Here is a 15,756-nt window from a genome sequence, read left to right as displayed (position 1 = left end):
GATGTGTCTTTTCACTAAAACCTGCCATTGCTGTAAATGCCAGCCCCTTTCTGTTGTTCGCACTCAATCCATTAACTCCGAGCTCCCGCAGTAAAACATTTACATCTCACCAGGAAATCCCTCAACAAGTCATGAAAAAAAGTGCTTCTTCCCTCCCTTTCCTCTCTTGATTGAGAAAATAAATTGATTTTACATTTCCCACTGCTTTCCAACCTTCCCTCTCCAGCAAATGTAAAAGAGAGAGAGCCCCAGTACATTTCTATCTATATGTGTGCATTACCTTCTCTGGCTTTTAACAAGACCGTGTTGGCGACTATATTCTCCAGCTCCATTGACTTGGGGAGAAATGCGGTTCAGGAACTGAACTCCTCTTCCCCCTCTGCTGCTGCTGCTGTCAAACCCTGCTGCCTCTGCTTTCTCAAGCTGCTGGCTGAGCCGGGCTGCCTGCCTCTTCTCCCGCTTCCCTTTCGCCTTGCCCTCCCCCGCTGTGTCGGAGACAGCCAGGGCACCGGGACATCACACACACACACAGACTACCAGCGACTGGCCGCCGATCTCCCCCCCCATGCTCTGGGCTCCTCCAGGGGGCGGAGGGGGGGGGGGAAAGGAGGGAGGGAGGAGGGAAACGGAGGCTGCCACGAACCCTCCCGGCCTACAGGGGGCTCCCACACCGCTCGCCGCACCCTAAAATCCAGCCACTGCGCAGCCGCAGCCTCCGCCGGCGTTCTGGGAGTTGTAGTCCCATTGCTTGGGCCACTTCAGCCCTTATCAATGCATTGCAATGACTAGGGTGCCAAGTCTACTGACCAATTTATCAGCCACTTTTACTCCCAAAAGGTGGCTGGTTTGCAACTATCTGGATGTAGGAGAAAGTGAGGACTGTAGACGCTGGAGAGACAGTTCATAAAGGTTCTGAAGAAGGGTTATGCCCAAAACGCCAAATAGATAATCTCTCGCTCCTCAGAAACTACCTGACCTGCTGTGCTTTTTCCAGCCCCATACTTTATCAACTGCCTGGATGTCAAATTCCACAATTGTTTCCCATTCTAATACCTTTTTCAGAAGTCACACAACACAAGGTTATAGTCCAACAAATTTATTTGAAATCACAAGCTTTTGGAGCACTGCTCGTTTGTAAGGTAAAATGGACTATAATCTGTTGTCGTGTGACTTCTGACTTTGTTACCCCAGTCCAACACCAGCACCTCCACATCATGGCTACCAGCAACGCCATAATCTGCCAGCTCAAAGTGGCAAGGATTACCAAGAAGACTGTGCATATCGACCACTTCACCTGCTGAAGGAGCAGTGCTCTAAAAGCTTGTGATTCCAAATAAATGTATTGGCTTATAACTGGTGTCATGTGACTTCTGACTTTGTCCACCCCAGTCCAATACTGGCATCTTCACATCACTAATGCCGTTTTGATATTCTCCAAGACAAAACTGGTTGAGTGCACTCAAAATGATTGTGCTTAACCACAGAGGGGAATAAAACAGGAATAAAATGTAACACTGGGAAATTAATCTGCTGCCCGTACTAGAGCACTGTTCTGAGGATTACTAAACCATTCAGAATTGTTTATGTCATTTGCAAAGTTTTTCCTTTTCCTGGTTTTTCCTTCTGAGTTTAAGGATGCACAAACTCTAAACAGCAACATGATGCAATAAAGAAGATCATCCAAAAGCAATTTAGGGAGCAGAGAAAGTTGAATCTCATGTCACTTAAACTTAATACACACAGTTTGAATTATAAGAGCAGCCTACTTCTGAAGAAAAAATTCAAACATTTATATCGAATGGAAACTTTTCAACCTCACCTGAATCATCATTTTTCATTTAGAAGAGAACCAACAGGCCAGTCAGTTTTCAGCTGTTTATATTCAGTTTGGAGAATGGTGGCTGAAATTCTGCACATTCACACTTATTCACATATATTTGCCTCTTCTGTTGAAAGTGTGACACAGTCAAACTTGAGTCTGCCTGCGCATGGCAACATGCTGAATTCATTTGGTTTTGGATGAGATTTTCAGCAGTCTGGGGTTTCCAAACTTTTCCCCCATAAGTTTAGGCTTTTTCTTAGAGATTTCTCCATGAAATGTTTACTCTGAATGGATGGATTTCATGTGCTTCCTCATCCTTGTTTTTATTCTCGGTTATCTAGTGTACAACCTTGCCATCTAATGGAGTTGGCTGCCCCAACAGTAATGTTCTGGGGACCAGTACTGTTAGGATGTTTCTTGTATACTTTTGAGGACCAATGCTAACTTTCTTACTCTTTTGCTTTCTAATGTACCTATAGAAGGTCTTGGCTATCCATTTTCGCATTTGTAGCTAACTTTCTTTCTTACTTTATCTTCCCGGTTTATCTTTTAGACATTCTCGGCTGTTCTCTTTATTCTGACCAAGCAGCTGACCTGTCTCTCACCTTTGTGCAATTTTATGTTTTTTCCTTAAATGTGATGCTTTTTCTAACTTCTTTATTTAACAACAAATGGTGGGATCCTCCCTTTAGAATTTGTCTTCATATTCTGAATATTATGGAATTTCCCCTTAAATGTCTATCACCATGTCTTTATTACATAACCCTTAACCCAATATTCCAGTTCACTTCAGTCAGCATAGCTTTCATACCCAAGTAGTCAGACTTATTTAAGTTTAAAATACTTGTCTTAGACCCAATATTCTCCCTGAGAAACTGATTGAAAAATAAAATCATATTGCTATTGATACTATTTAGTGATGCCTTTACTCTGAGATTATGAATGCCACAATACCAATTTTAATATAACTTGCTCTCTGGTCAGTTCTAAAACATGTTACCTGACAAATTATCTCAAAAACTTGCTTTAAAAGCTTGGTTAGTCGTAGTACTCCCAAGTTACACTTAATGATTAACTTTGAAGTCTTCCAATAGCAGTACATTCTGTTCACTTGCCAAGCTCAGTATTTCTTTTAATCAATCTTCAATACGAGGGGAACTTATAATTTGATCTATCAAATTGGGGGAGGGGGTTATCAGCAAATGGTTTCTCTTGTCCATGTTTGGCCTCATGTCATGAGGCTTCATTGGATCCAGAGTCAATGTTAAGGACATTCCCAGGGAAGTTCCCTGCAAACTGTATACCACCATGCTGCCAACTTTGGTGGGTCCATCCCCTTTAATTAGGAATGTACATGGTGGTTAGTAACACATCATTCATTGAATTTGCCTATGCTAGGCTATTGCTTGACTTGTTCCCCAATTTTGGTGTAAGTCAATGTTAGTAAGGGAGACTTGTTAAGAATCAGACCTGCTATTGTTGTGTCTGTTGCCTATGATCAACGACAGGAGGTAGACATGATTTTATTCCATTTTGACAGCTGTTTGGTACAACTAAGCTGCAATAGATTGCACTCAAGATTCAACTTTATTGTTGAGGGTCTGGAGTCAGACATAGGCCAGACCAGGGAAGAATGACAGATTTCCTTCCCTAAAGGATATTAGTAAACCAGACAGATTTTTCTAACAATCAACAGGAACTAGCTTTTAATTCTAGATCTTTTCATTGAATTTAAATACTACTGAGGGTTTTGAACCTGGGCCTTCAGATTACTAATTCACTGACATTCATCATTGTTTGCTTTTCCCCAATTGTCTTTCTTAACATGTAAAATAACTTGAGTGTTATAACTTGTGTATTAGAGTTACTGTACTATTCATTAGTTTTCTACTTCCAGTAATAGTCAATACTGGATCTTTAACACTCACCAGACACCAATAAGAAAGAACCGAAAGAACTGAGGATGCCGTAAATCAGAAACAAAAACAAAAATTGCTGGAAAAGCTTGGCAGGTCTGGCAGTATCTGTGGAGAGAAATGAAATTGTATTCTGAGGACAGGTCACTGGACCTGAAACTGTAACTTTGATTTCTCTTCACAGATACTGCCAAACCAGCTGAGCTTTTCCAGCAATTTCTGTTTTTGTTACCAGTAAGGAAGATCCAGCATACAGGATAGCAGGTGCCTGTATTAATTGTCTCCTCCAACTGACACAAAATAACAAACAATCTTGTACATTCTTTGTGTATTTATTGGGGGAATGGAAAAAAACTTTAAAGAAACATCATAACTGTTCTACTGATTGTAGAGTGGTGCTAGGAAAAGTTGCTATTGGATTCAAAATTAGGATAAAATCTGTACAGGTATGCAAAATAATTCATCAGGAAAAAATGAATTTCAATGACAGTTAAAATAAATTTTGTCAGCAGAGGCATTTTAGAAAATGCAAATTTGCCGAGAGCACTTTTTACCTGCTCCATTGATTTTTAAAAATATTCATTCACTGAATGGCTAGAGCAGCATTTATTGCCTGTCCCTAATTGCCCAGAGGGCAGTTTAGAGTAAACCACATTGCTGTAGATCTGGAGTCACAGGTAGGCCAGACCAGGTAAGGATGGCATGTTCCTTCCCTAAAGGGCATTAGTGAACCAGGGATGGGTCTTTCCCAACAATTGACAATATCTATTACTTCCAGACTTTATTTTTAATATAACCCATGGCAGGATTCAAACTCAGGGCCACAGAGGGTTATCTGGGTCTCTGAATTAACAGTCCAGCAATAATACCACTAAACCATCAACTCCCAGTAAGTACTTGGAAAGTGAAACACTTCCAGTACCATGAAAGTTATCTATCACAGAAGGCTGTGATTAACAAAGAAATTCAGTATTTCCTGAAATTTACTAGTTCAGCCTTTGTCCACTTGAGTAAAGAAATGTTTGAAGTACACAGCAGCAAACCTGAAGTCAAGTGCGTGATCTACCATGCAGTCATGATTCCTAACTTACAGCACAGGCTTGAAACAGGAACATTATGCAGGAGGCACATCAAAACACTGTAGTCATATCATCAACACCACCTATGAATAGGTGGATAGGCACACCAACAATTAAAAACAGTGTTCCTCACAAACAGACGCTACAAACATTGATGCTATGATCATCCACAATCAGCTTCATTGCATTGGTCACACAGTTCATTTCTCCTGGCTTACTCAGGACTGATGCACAGGAGAAGAATAGAAGAAGCACTTTCCAAGGAGGCGTTGAAAGTCAACATAAAGAAATACAACTGTGACATTAAGTCCTGGGAGATAATCCCCTTGGACAGGACTGCATCAAAGAACATTAATGGTCCAAGGGCTCAAGGACCAGCTCTTGTTGAGGTGAGCACTCCCTTCATAAAATGGTATTAAACTGGCAAACTTTACCTCGAAAGGTTACTGTACACTGCATTGAAAAAATGTGTATTTCAAAATATTAATCAATACTAAACAAAATAAGGCAAATATGTATAAAATGACTTTTTTTTTACAATTATTTTAATGGTTTATGCAATCTCAGTTGTTGATGTATAAATGCTACTCTAAGCTTTAAGTGGTTACTGTGTTACCCAAGCCAAACTTGCAAAAATTCTTGTGTATACAGAAATAGCAGTAGACCATTCTTGTGGCAGCTCACTAGGATGTTAGCGGTAAGGAGTGGAACTTCTATCTATTACATGAAAGCATCTTTGTCCTGTCTCAACTCATGGGGTTACAACTAGTAGGCTCCAGGTTTCCCACCTTGGGAGGGAGAAAGATGGATGTAGCTGTGGCAAGCTGATAAGCTGTTGTCCTAAATTATTTTTTTCAAAATTTCTCATTTTAGAATTTTACACTTTCTCAACAAGGATGAATGTCTGTGTAATTCATTTCTACAAGAACATAGGTTCTGAAATAAAAGAGACCCATTCGTAGACAGGGATGGGCATATCAATATGATTGCATGGTGTATGAATGCACAACAATAGGAGCAAAGGAAACAGAATTTGTGGAAATTCTATTAAATTTTGTGTTTCTGTAGAGTAGTGGTTATCACGTTTGCTCAATACACAAAATATTCCTAGTTCAAAACTGGGTAGAAACAGCGGCACTCCCTTATTATATGGGCAAGGCATGAATACCCTGCCTGTTGGTAGAAGTGAATGGTGCTTGTCATTTGTGGGGTGGCATGGTGGCTCAGTAGTTATCACTGCTACCTCACAGCACCAGGGACTTGGGTTTTATTTCAGCCTTGGGTGACTGTCTATGTGGAGTTTGCACGTTCTCCCCATGTCAGTGTGGGTTTCCTCCGGATCCCCCCGTTTCCTCCCACAGTCCATAAATATGCATGGTTAGGTGAATTGGCCATGCTAAATTGCCCATATTGTCCAGGGATGTGTAGGCTGGTTAGATTAACCATGATAAAATGCAGGGATATGGGATAGGGTAGGAGGCTGTGTTTAAGCAGGATGCTTTTTGGAGGGTTGGTGCAGACTTGATGGGCCAACACTGTTGGGATTCTATGAATGTTGCTGTTTCATTAATTGCAGCCCTTTCTGAATGAATTTTGCATGGTCCACTTGACGAGAATCAGCCTGGCCTAACTAAGCTCCCCCATCATCTGGCTAGATTCTGTTGATACCCATCCCCCTCCAGCCATAAAATAGCTAAGGAAATTCAAGCTTTGCTATTTTATAAAAGTTTATGTAAGTTGATGAATAAAATGTAAGATGTTGTGCCAAATAATCGTAGTCAGGTCTTTAAAAGCCCAAGTGAGAACATCAGATTGAAAGCAGAAGTGAATGTATAATTTAGGTTACAGGATAACTCCTGTTTCATTGCCATAAATATTGCTGGGATGTTTTGTAAATAAATGCTTTAATAACAGCCAAAGACAGTATATCAGCTTTCCTTCCCGAAGAGCTAAAGTGGTTCAATAGACTCATACTACTTTGGAAATGTCTTACCATTTATTCTTATGCATGAAGCCCTCTAGCTCACTTACTTTCCGTTTTTTTGCTTCCAGACCTGCAGCTCATTTGATCTTATCCAAGTTTCCATTTTGAAAATGTGAGCTATTATGTATTCTCCCAGGTCTTCACCAGTGGTGGTCTTGAGACAATATCAGCAGGGTTACAAAAAAGGCCTGCAGAGGTTTCCTCTTTCTTCTGTTGAGCATTTGACTCCTACTTGTGTCTCCCAATATTCCAAACGAATCAGGCCAATAAGGCGTATTTCCAAAGGGTGGACAAACTCTCAGAGGCGTAAATACTCTGCCCAGCCCCCAAGATAAATGTTTGGTTTTCTTAGCTTTCTGATGTCTGTCACAAATATTTTATGCAGGTATTTTATTCATAGCTATTTAAATTTAACAATTCCTGCATTTCCAATGTTCCGATGCACCTTGCATCTCTGTCAGCCAGCGAAGGGCATGGATGTTGTTCTCTGCCATTGACTGACTGATCAGTTGTACGAATGGTAGAGGGTAGAACAACAAACAGAAAGAGAATGCTCATTATGATAAAATATTAAAAATTAGATGTGAAATGAATTCCTGTTCTTCGAGGGATTGGTAGGCATAAAAACTAATGAACCAAGACAACATGAATTGAAGATGCAGGTTAATAGAGGCAGACAAAATTCCAAATTATTAGACAAGCAAAATTGAAATACTGTCCATGCTAGAAACATGAAATAAAAACAGAAAGTGTTGCATATACAGAGCAGAATCTTTGGAGAAAGAAAATGGAATTAACAGGCCCAAATTTAATTCTAAGTTGTTAAAATAGTGTTTAAGGGCTATGATATTTTGTTCGAACTAGAAAAGATGGGCAATGTAACAGATTTTAAGCAAATACCTGCCCCACCCACTTTCTCTGCTCTGCACTTGTTTAAATGTATTTACATCCCGTTTCTCGTAACAACTCATTGAACTGAAATATTGGATTGGATTTCCGGCTTGAGGACAGGTAATAAGAGTTGGGAAACTTCCTAGCGTGTAAATTCATGTAAATACATGCCCCTCTAAACATTACCCTCATGCTCTGCATACCAGCCTATGCTCCTCTATTCCCTGCTAATGGTCCCTCATTCAGTCCATTTCAACCTATGACATTTCCATGTCCATTCACTCAGTACAGAAGCAATGAGCTCTGTTGTCATAATAGCATGTGCTTTTAAGAATCAGTCATTCATTCATAAATCTCTTGAGAAACTTCTTTAACCTCAGTCCTAGAAAAGTGTCAATTGTCCATACTTTTAAATTTTACCGTCATCTTCGAAGGTCAGTAGTGTCCCTGATTCCAGGAAAATCCTGCTCATTAACTTTGTTTCTCTCACCACGGAGGCTGCATTTCCACTGTCTTGTGTACATTCTTGTAATACAGGTACAGGCTGGAGTTTTATGCTCCCTCCCATGTGCCCAGGAGCCAGGTGGGAATAAATTGATGACATGGCATGGCAGAAGATTCACCAACAGCTTTGGAAGTGGCACGTCTTCCTAGATCTTTCCACATGGGAATGACAGGCATAAAGTTAGGCAGTTAACTGCCTATCGACCATAAAATCCAGATGGGGCCTTCTGGGTGAGCAGTGGCAGCTCTCCTTGTACTTTTCCTCTTGGAGTTGGACTAGTATCATACAAAAAAATCCAGACACAGTGACTAATGAAAAAAGGGACAGAAAAATGCGAGAAGACAATGAGAACATACAATTTCATAAGTGTTGCTCAGAAATGATGAAAACAAAAGCCAAGATGCCAATGTTTCTTTGGCCTTGTTTCCTCTTCAAAAAATAATAATTTCATATTATCAGCTCTGATACATGTAGTGGTTAAGTTCCTACATTTTAATACTTCATATCAATCAAGATTTTAAGATTAGATTGAACATTTTTATTTTATTATTTTATGATACATTTTATCATAAGGCTCTGATTCCCTTTAAAATACAACTATCAAACTGTCTTTTTATAATTAACATTGTTTTATGATCAGCTACTTGTTTTACACAAATGCAAACCCATTAGAGTGCTTGAGAATATCCAAGTCAATCTCTCGAATGGCAAGATATTATAAGTTCGATGGATGTCTAATATTTTCATATTCCACTCTCTGTAACTTGTGTATAATGAGTTTAGGAGTTTCCATCCTGCTTCTAGTGACCATTTGTCTATAATTAATTGACCATAGACTGCAAGAGTCCATAGGTGTCTCTCTCAGAGAGAGAGAGGCAAGTGGTTGTATTTGGAATGGCAACCTCTTCTGACCAGCAATTTCCCCAGCTCTTACCAACAAATCCCAGAGGGGACTTGCCCTCACAACTTCCGCAACAACAACAAAAAAAGTAGATAGCCATCTTGCCTTGCTGTCAACTAGAATCAGAGAGTCATCAAGATATGCAGCACAGAAACAGACCTTTCGTTCAACTGGTCCATGCCAACCAGATATCCTAAACCAATGTAGATCCATTTGCCAGCATGTGGCCCATATCCCTCTAAACTCTTCCTATTCACGTATCCTCCCAGATGCCTTTGAAAATGTTATGACAGTTCCAGCCTTCACCACTTCCTCTGGTAGTTCATTTCATACACGCACCATCCTCTGCATGAAAAAGTTGTCCCTTAGGTCCCTTGTAGATCTTTCCCACTCACCTTAAACGTTTGCCCTTCAGTTTTAGACTCCCCTACCCTGGGGAAAAAAACAACTATTCACCCTATCCATGTCGCTCATAATTTTATAACCTTCCAAAATATATCCCCTCAGCATCCAACAGTCCAGGGAACAAGCCCCAGCTTATTCAGCCTCTCCCTATTGCTCAAACACTCTAACCCTATCAACATCCTTGTAAAACTTTTCTGAACACTTTCAAGTTTAACAACATCTTTCTTACGGCAGGGAGATTAGAATTGAATGCAGTCTTCCAAAAGTGGCCTAACCAATGTCCTTTACACCCATAAATTGAGACCTTTAAAGGGTAATTAAGATAGAATTGTACTGTAACTGGTCTGAGCTTGGTGGCAGGCAGGGGTTCTTTATGTGGGAAGCATGAGAAGGAGACTCATGTGGAGTTGTATGTGGGCTCAAAGTGGGTGGTCTCTCAATCAAAGACACTCAGTGTCTGATTGATGGACTACAATTAGGAATGGTGGGCTGCTGAAAGCTAGCTTGCCACCCTTGCTGTTGACTTCTCATCGCCTGAGCCCCACCAACACCCACACCATTACCTGCCCTTGGGATCCACCATTGTCTCTGGATATGGATGGGTGTCAATGCAGCAATGATCACCCTCTCTAGTGGTAATGTTTTTCAATAGGGTTAACTGCCACTTCAAGGTGAGTGTGATTTCTGCTGCCAGGATCCTTGATCCATAGCTTGAGAGGAATTTCATGTAGCAGGCCTTTTCTAAAGGAAGTGAGGGGGAGCAGATGTTCCTGTCAATTGTACAGTCAGTGAGTGAGATTTTTCATTACATCAAATACACCCCAAGGTGTGCATTGCCACCAAGTGCTGTCAGACGCTTAAAACCTTTTAAGCATGATGTTGACCTCTGACATCGACTTAGCTGTATTTCTTTGAAAAATGGATATAAAAATAACTAAACTGAAAAATAATGTTTTTAATCTTAGAACAGAATATCATTTAATAGTCCACAGTAGTTTCAGTTCACAATAAGCCCAACACTTACATTATTAGACTCTACTCTCGAGTTAATTTATCTGACATTAGCCCTCATTCATCATGACTAGAAATAGAAATGAAATATATCAAAGTGCAGAGGTTATACTTGGTTGCAGTTTCAGCTGACATCAACATAATCGAAAGATTTGTTTTCATCATCGACATTGGCAGAAATTCCATAAACTTATAACATTATGTTAAACTTGTAAATTTAAATTATCCGGGTGCTATTCCAGGAACATTCGGAGAAAAAGTAACAGGTAAGCATGGGCATTAAAATCACTATTAAAGTCTATAAACTTTCTGAGTGTACTGTCTGCTACTGGGCTTCCTCTACTTTAATGTGCACATGTATTTATTTGATTCGCAGTCTTTATTTCTATGCTTGTCTCTCCTAACTACTCTTGCCCTATTTTAGGCAGAACTATCTGAGATTTTGGGTAGAAAAATACAGAAAGAATGTTCCAGAGTATATTGTTTCACCAATGGATTTTTGCATATTTCCTCTTCCAGGAACATCTGGTTATATATTGCAAAACGTTCAAGGATTTACTTGTAAGTTTATAATTCTGCATGAAAATTTATATGCATAACATACATATTATGTGAGCTATAGCAAAAATCGTGTCAAAATCATGTGAGCAATCGCGTGAGGTCAACCTCAGCGTCAGGACAAATTTGTTGTAAGTTTTTAACAAGTTCGGGGCATTGAGGTGAGATTCTCACTAGGAAGCAGTGAGCTGCCTGTTAAGAGGAATTAATGCTTAATGACCTTATAAATTGCACAAGATTAGAGTGGTGCTGGAAAAGCACAACAGGTCAGGCAGCATCCGAGGAGCAGGAAAATCGATGTTTCGAGCAAAAGCCCTTCCTCAGGAAGGGCTTTTCTGATGAAGGGCTTTTGCCCGAAACATTGATTTTCCTGCTCCTCAGATGCTGCCTGACCTGCTGTGCTTTTCCAGCACCACTCTAATCTTGACTCTAATCTCCAGCATCTGCAGTATCCACTTCCGTTTTATTAATTGCACATCTCACTTTACTAATATGCAACTTCCTATTGTTCTACCTACTGTAAGCAAACTAGACATACTGAGAATTCTCAGCTTGGAAGTCAGAACTGGTACCAGGCAACTTTAGCTCACTGATGGTTGTGATGGCCTTTGTGTTGTTCAGTACAAAATGACATCTCTGGGTAAGCTCCACGTGTACCAGCTGCACACATCCATCATCGAGGTATTAGAATCTGATATTTGTCAACCCCTCACAATCTTCAGAGCACTCCTTCGATCTACTTGCAGGATATTTGGGAAGCTGCATAGCAGGGTTCACCAGCATCTAGCATGGAAAGGTTGTTGCAAGGACATTTTATGCTAATGGACAGGCACCCAGCTCACAGATTGGACCAGTGTGCATCTCAGGGCTGCTTGCTTGCTCTCTTAGTGCCTTCTCACTTAGCTGCATATTCATAGCATCCTTGCCTTGCTGTACCAATTAGTGCAGTCACACAACTAGACAGTTTGCCTTGCTGGAGAGCAGTCCTCAGCCAAGTGAGCAGACGCCCTGTTGTACACACTGTGCCACATTAACCTCACATGCACCATGTGCCAGCAGCGAACACAACAAACACACACTGCATGGGCAGCGAGCAGGCAGCCAGGGCTGAAAGCCTTTGGCAGTGGTCCTCAATGGAGGACTTGCCAGTCAGGGAGTCTGCCTCCGATACTAGTCCAGAGGATTGGCCGTGGTCAGACATTCTGTCAGGTGGTTTCAATCAGGGAATCTACATCTCTGCAGTTTGGAGAGTGGTCACAGTCAGGCCTGTGGCTCCACAGCAGAAGTCTGGGGTTCGGGGCAGTGGTGGGGGGACATTGCAGTCAGAAACACATACAGGTATCAGTCTGGGGTTTTGTCACTTGCTGCCTGGGGCCCTCTGATTAGGTGATTCAAGGAAATGGGCCATATTCAGTCCATCGGGTCCATCCAAAGAAACAAAGCGGAAAGGGGAATAAGGGAACAAAGGTTGTTGCTGCACTGGGGACGATATTTGGGAATGTCATTGTGGGGACTGAAGGCTGCAGGCTGGGGAAAAGAGGGGTTAAAGGAGGTAACTGTATTTTAAAGGGGAGGAATACGGTATAACATGGATGGAAATGAGGTATTGCAAGAGGGGCGAAGTCAGGAGCACCCCAGCTTCAAATATGGCACAGTGTAAGCTCCCATATCTGGAGCTGGGCTGCCGGGGGGATGGAGTCCAGGTGCAGGGTCATGTAGATAGGTTGAGTGGGGACTTGTGGAGATGTAAAGCCTATGGGGTTTATGGGAAGGCTTGTTAGGAAGGGAACCTGGATGTTTGGGTATCACAATATATAGAGATACAGGCTGAAAGCAACTGGCCAAAAAGCATTCACTGTCATCTTCCATCTTACTGGAAATTGAAAGTATGCAACTGGGAACAAGATGGAGTTGGGAGGGTGGTGGTGTTGTGATGTCTCAACCTGTGAGGGGGCTGCAAGACCAACCGATTTGAGATCTTTTAGAGGGCAACAACATTACATGCAGGACACCAATCTGTAGGGTGATCCCACTGCATTGGTTCCCTATGCATTCTACCCCTCCCTTCCCAAGAATATTGCTGACCAATTCATTCAGCAAAAGTTTGACCATGAAGGGCAATGGTGTCAACAGAACCCATTGCCCTGTTCTTTACCTTGTTCATCTTATTTCCACATGCTGCAGCAGACTCTCAACACAGACATTGATCCATAATACATCCTGAAGCTAGACATTGAGCTGGCATTGTTAGATTCAGGGACTCAAACAGATTTAGTGCAACCCAATTGTGATACATCATGCACAATGCACAGTCAGTCCTGCCATCAACATGCCCTTGAAAGTGGTTTTGCTTTCTTTTCCTCCAGGGTTTAGTCTTTCCCCAAGTTCTGCAGCATGTTAGAGGAAATCTGCTCAGTAGTGGAGTCTTTGGCCTTTGAGGTTAGGTTGGAGGCCACAAGGACATTTGTGTCTGGACAGCCCAGCGTGCTGAGAAGCTTCTGTGGGTTTCCTCAGCTTCAACTTCCAAGCTTCACAAGGGAGCAGATGGGTGGACGTGGAGGATCCAGCCACTTCTAGAGGGTCCAGGGTGGAAGGTTCTGAGGGGTTTGTGTGTGATCCTTCTCTGGTTGGGTACCTCCTGGCACATCCCTGTCTCCTGGCAAGGAAGGGGCACCTGGAGACATCACTATCTGAAGCAGCCTTTTCGTGGCTTCCTTTGAGGCCTTGGTGCTCTCTCTTTGTCAGGGGTCAAGAAGGTGACTTCTAATGAAGAAGGCCATTCCCCCACTAAGGACATAGATAATCCACTGGTAGCCACAAGACACAGCTATTGGATAGAAGTGGTGCGTAATGAATGACACTGACAATGATGTTACAATGAGAGTTACCGTGGAATGAATTCCTCACTTGGCAGGAAATGGATGTCTCAGCATACCCATGGGAGTGGTCTTCTCTTGTGAAGGAGAGAACTATCCCCTCATATTGGTGAGGAGCCCAGTGTCATGTACTCCTCCAGCTGTCCAGGCCTCACGCCCTATTGTGGGCTATGTTCTTCTGGAATTAGAGGAAGGGAGGCATTGACTGAGCTGAAAGTGGGTGAAACTGCTGTTAGAACAGGTGCGGGTATGGGAATGCTGGTGAGGTGATTTGGGTAAGATAGTACGTGGCACAGTGGCCATAAAAGGCTAGTGGTATGGGGAAACTCGAGTCTCTGAGGGAAGGTGGTGAAGAAAGCATAAGCTTTGATGGGAGGTGGGTACAGTTGCAGAGATTGAGTGTGAGGTAGCTAAAAGAGTGTGGCATATGTCCTGGCACAACAGACAAGGTCATTGACCTTTGTGTGACATGCTGGCCACTCATCTGAGCAATGGAGATTGCACAGACCCAGTTGGCAAATTCAGATCAGGCTTCCAGCATCTGGTGCCATGATGTCCTCAACCAGTCCTCCAGGAAGAGGATGCCTTTGATTTGCACCATGCCACCCACCAGGATCCTTTCAGAGAATCACAGCACTGTCTCCGCCTCTCTGACATCTTCTGCCTTACTGCCTGTCACTGGGCAGTGCAAGTTTGGAATGTCAGTGTTCAACCAGGTACACAGTGACTTGTTTAAACATGATGTGTATGCCAGGGATGCTGGTCTTTTTGTGAATATCGAGTGAGTGGTAACTTCTTCTGGGAATGGCACATGGTAAGATGACAATAGAACTGGACTAGCAAGACACAAACGAGCAGGAGGGTAGTAAGGTGAGTTTGGTAAGGTACAGTGAGAAACCTCCAAATACTCCACAAACCTCAAAGGTGGCATGATCACTCAGTGGTTACCTCTACTGCCTCATAGTGCCAGGGATCCCGGTTCAATTCCAACCTTGGGTGAATTCTGAGTGGTGTTTGTACATTCTCCTTGTGTCTGCATAGGTTTCCTTTGGGTGCTCTGGTTTCCTCGCACAGTCCAAAGATGTGTAGGTTAGGTAGATTGCCAAGCTAAATTGTTCTATAGTGTTCAGGGATGTACAGGCTAGGTGGAGTAGCCATGGAAAATGTGGGTGAGTTAATGGAATGCTGTTTGGCAGGTTGGTATGGGCCAAATGGCCTACTTCCATACTGTAGATATTGTATGAAATCTGACACAGCCAAAAAAGCCTATTTTAACTCTGTGTGGAAGGCTGCAAAAAACACTTTTTATTGTGAACTGAGTACATTCCAAAGAAATGCTGATTAGGGTTGTCAGCTCTGGCTGGACTGATTCCTGGAAGTTTCATTACAAGATCTCATATCTGCAATGACCTTGTACAATTATACAACATTTTTCCTCTCCTTCTGATATTTCCAGAACTGGTTTACAAAAACACTCAAAAGAAAATTATTATTTTTTAAAACCCAGTGATTTTTTTTCTTTTTTCACAGTAGAGCCTTGAAGATTAATGTTAATTTCCTAGAAAGTCTGAGACTGATATTGCAGAATGGTCTACTCAAGGCCAAAGTGTCAACTTTGAAGAGATGTGGCTGAGCTTTCAAATGCAATGCCAAGGGAACTGTTTGTATTGTTGCCATAATATCATGTTTATACTGGGAAGGTAAGATGCAGTGTCACCAATTTCACCTTATTGGCAACAATCAATGTTAATCCTGAGTTTTTTGTTGTCATTGCCCTGTCTTGTTGAATATTTTCACAAATAGAAATC

The 15,756-nt window shown here is 41.9% G+C and overlaps 1 protein-coding gene across 3 annotated transcripts in view; it reads right to left on the bottom strand.

The window, feature by feature from the left end:
• Positions 1-581, bottom strand: part of LOC140463463 (G protein-coupled receptor kinase 5-like) — a 233,790-nt gene extending 233,209 nt beyond the window's left edge. For all 3 annotated transcript variants that reach the window (XM_072557445.1, XM_072557443.1, XM_072557444.1), the window contains exon 1: positions 281-581. In XM_072557445.1, the coding sequence (XP_072413546.1) occupies positions 281-332 (52 nt within the window). In that variant the 5' untranslated portion in view covers positions 333-581. The remainder of the gene's footprint in view (positions 1-280) is intronic.
• Positions 582-15,756: the final 15,175 nt, after the last annotated feature.

This window comes from Chiloscyllium punctatum, chromosome 38, assembly GCF_047496795.1.
Source record: "Chiloscyllium punctatum isolate Juve2018m chromosome 38, sChiPun1.3, whole genome shotgun sequence".
Lineage (NCBI taxonomy): Eukaryota > Metazoa > Chordata > Chondrichthyes > Orectolobiformes > Hemiscylliidae > Chiloscyllium > Chiloscyllium punctatum.
This window is presented reverse-complemented; position numbering and strand designations above follow the sequence as displayed.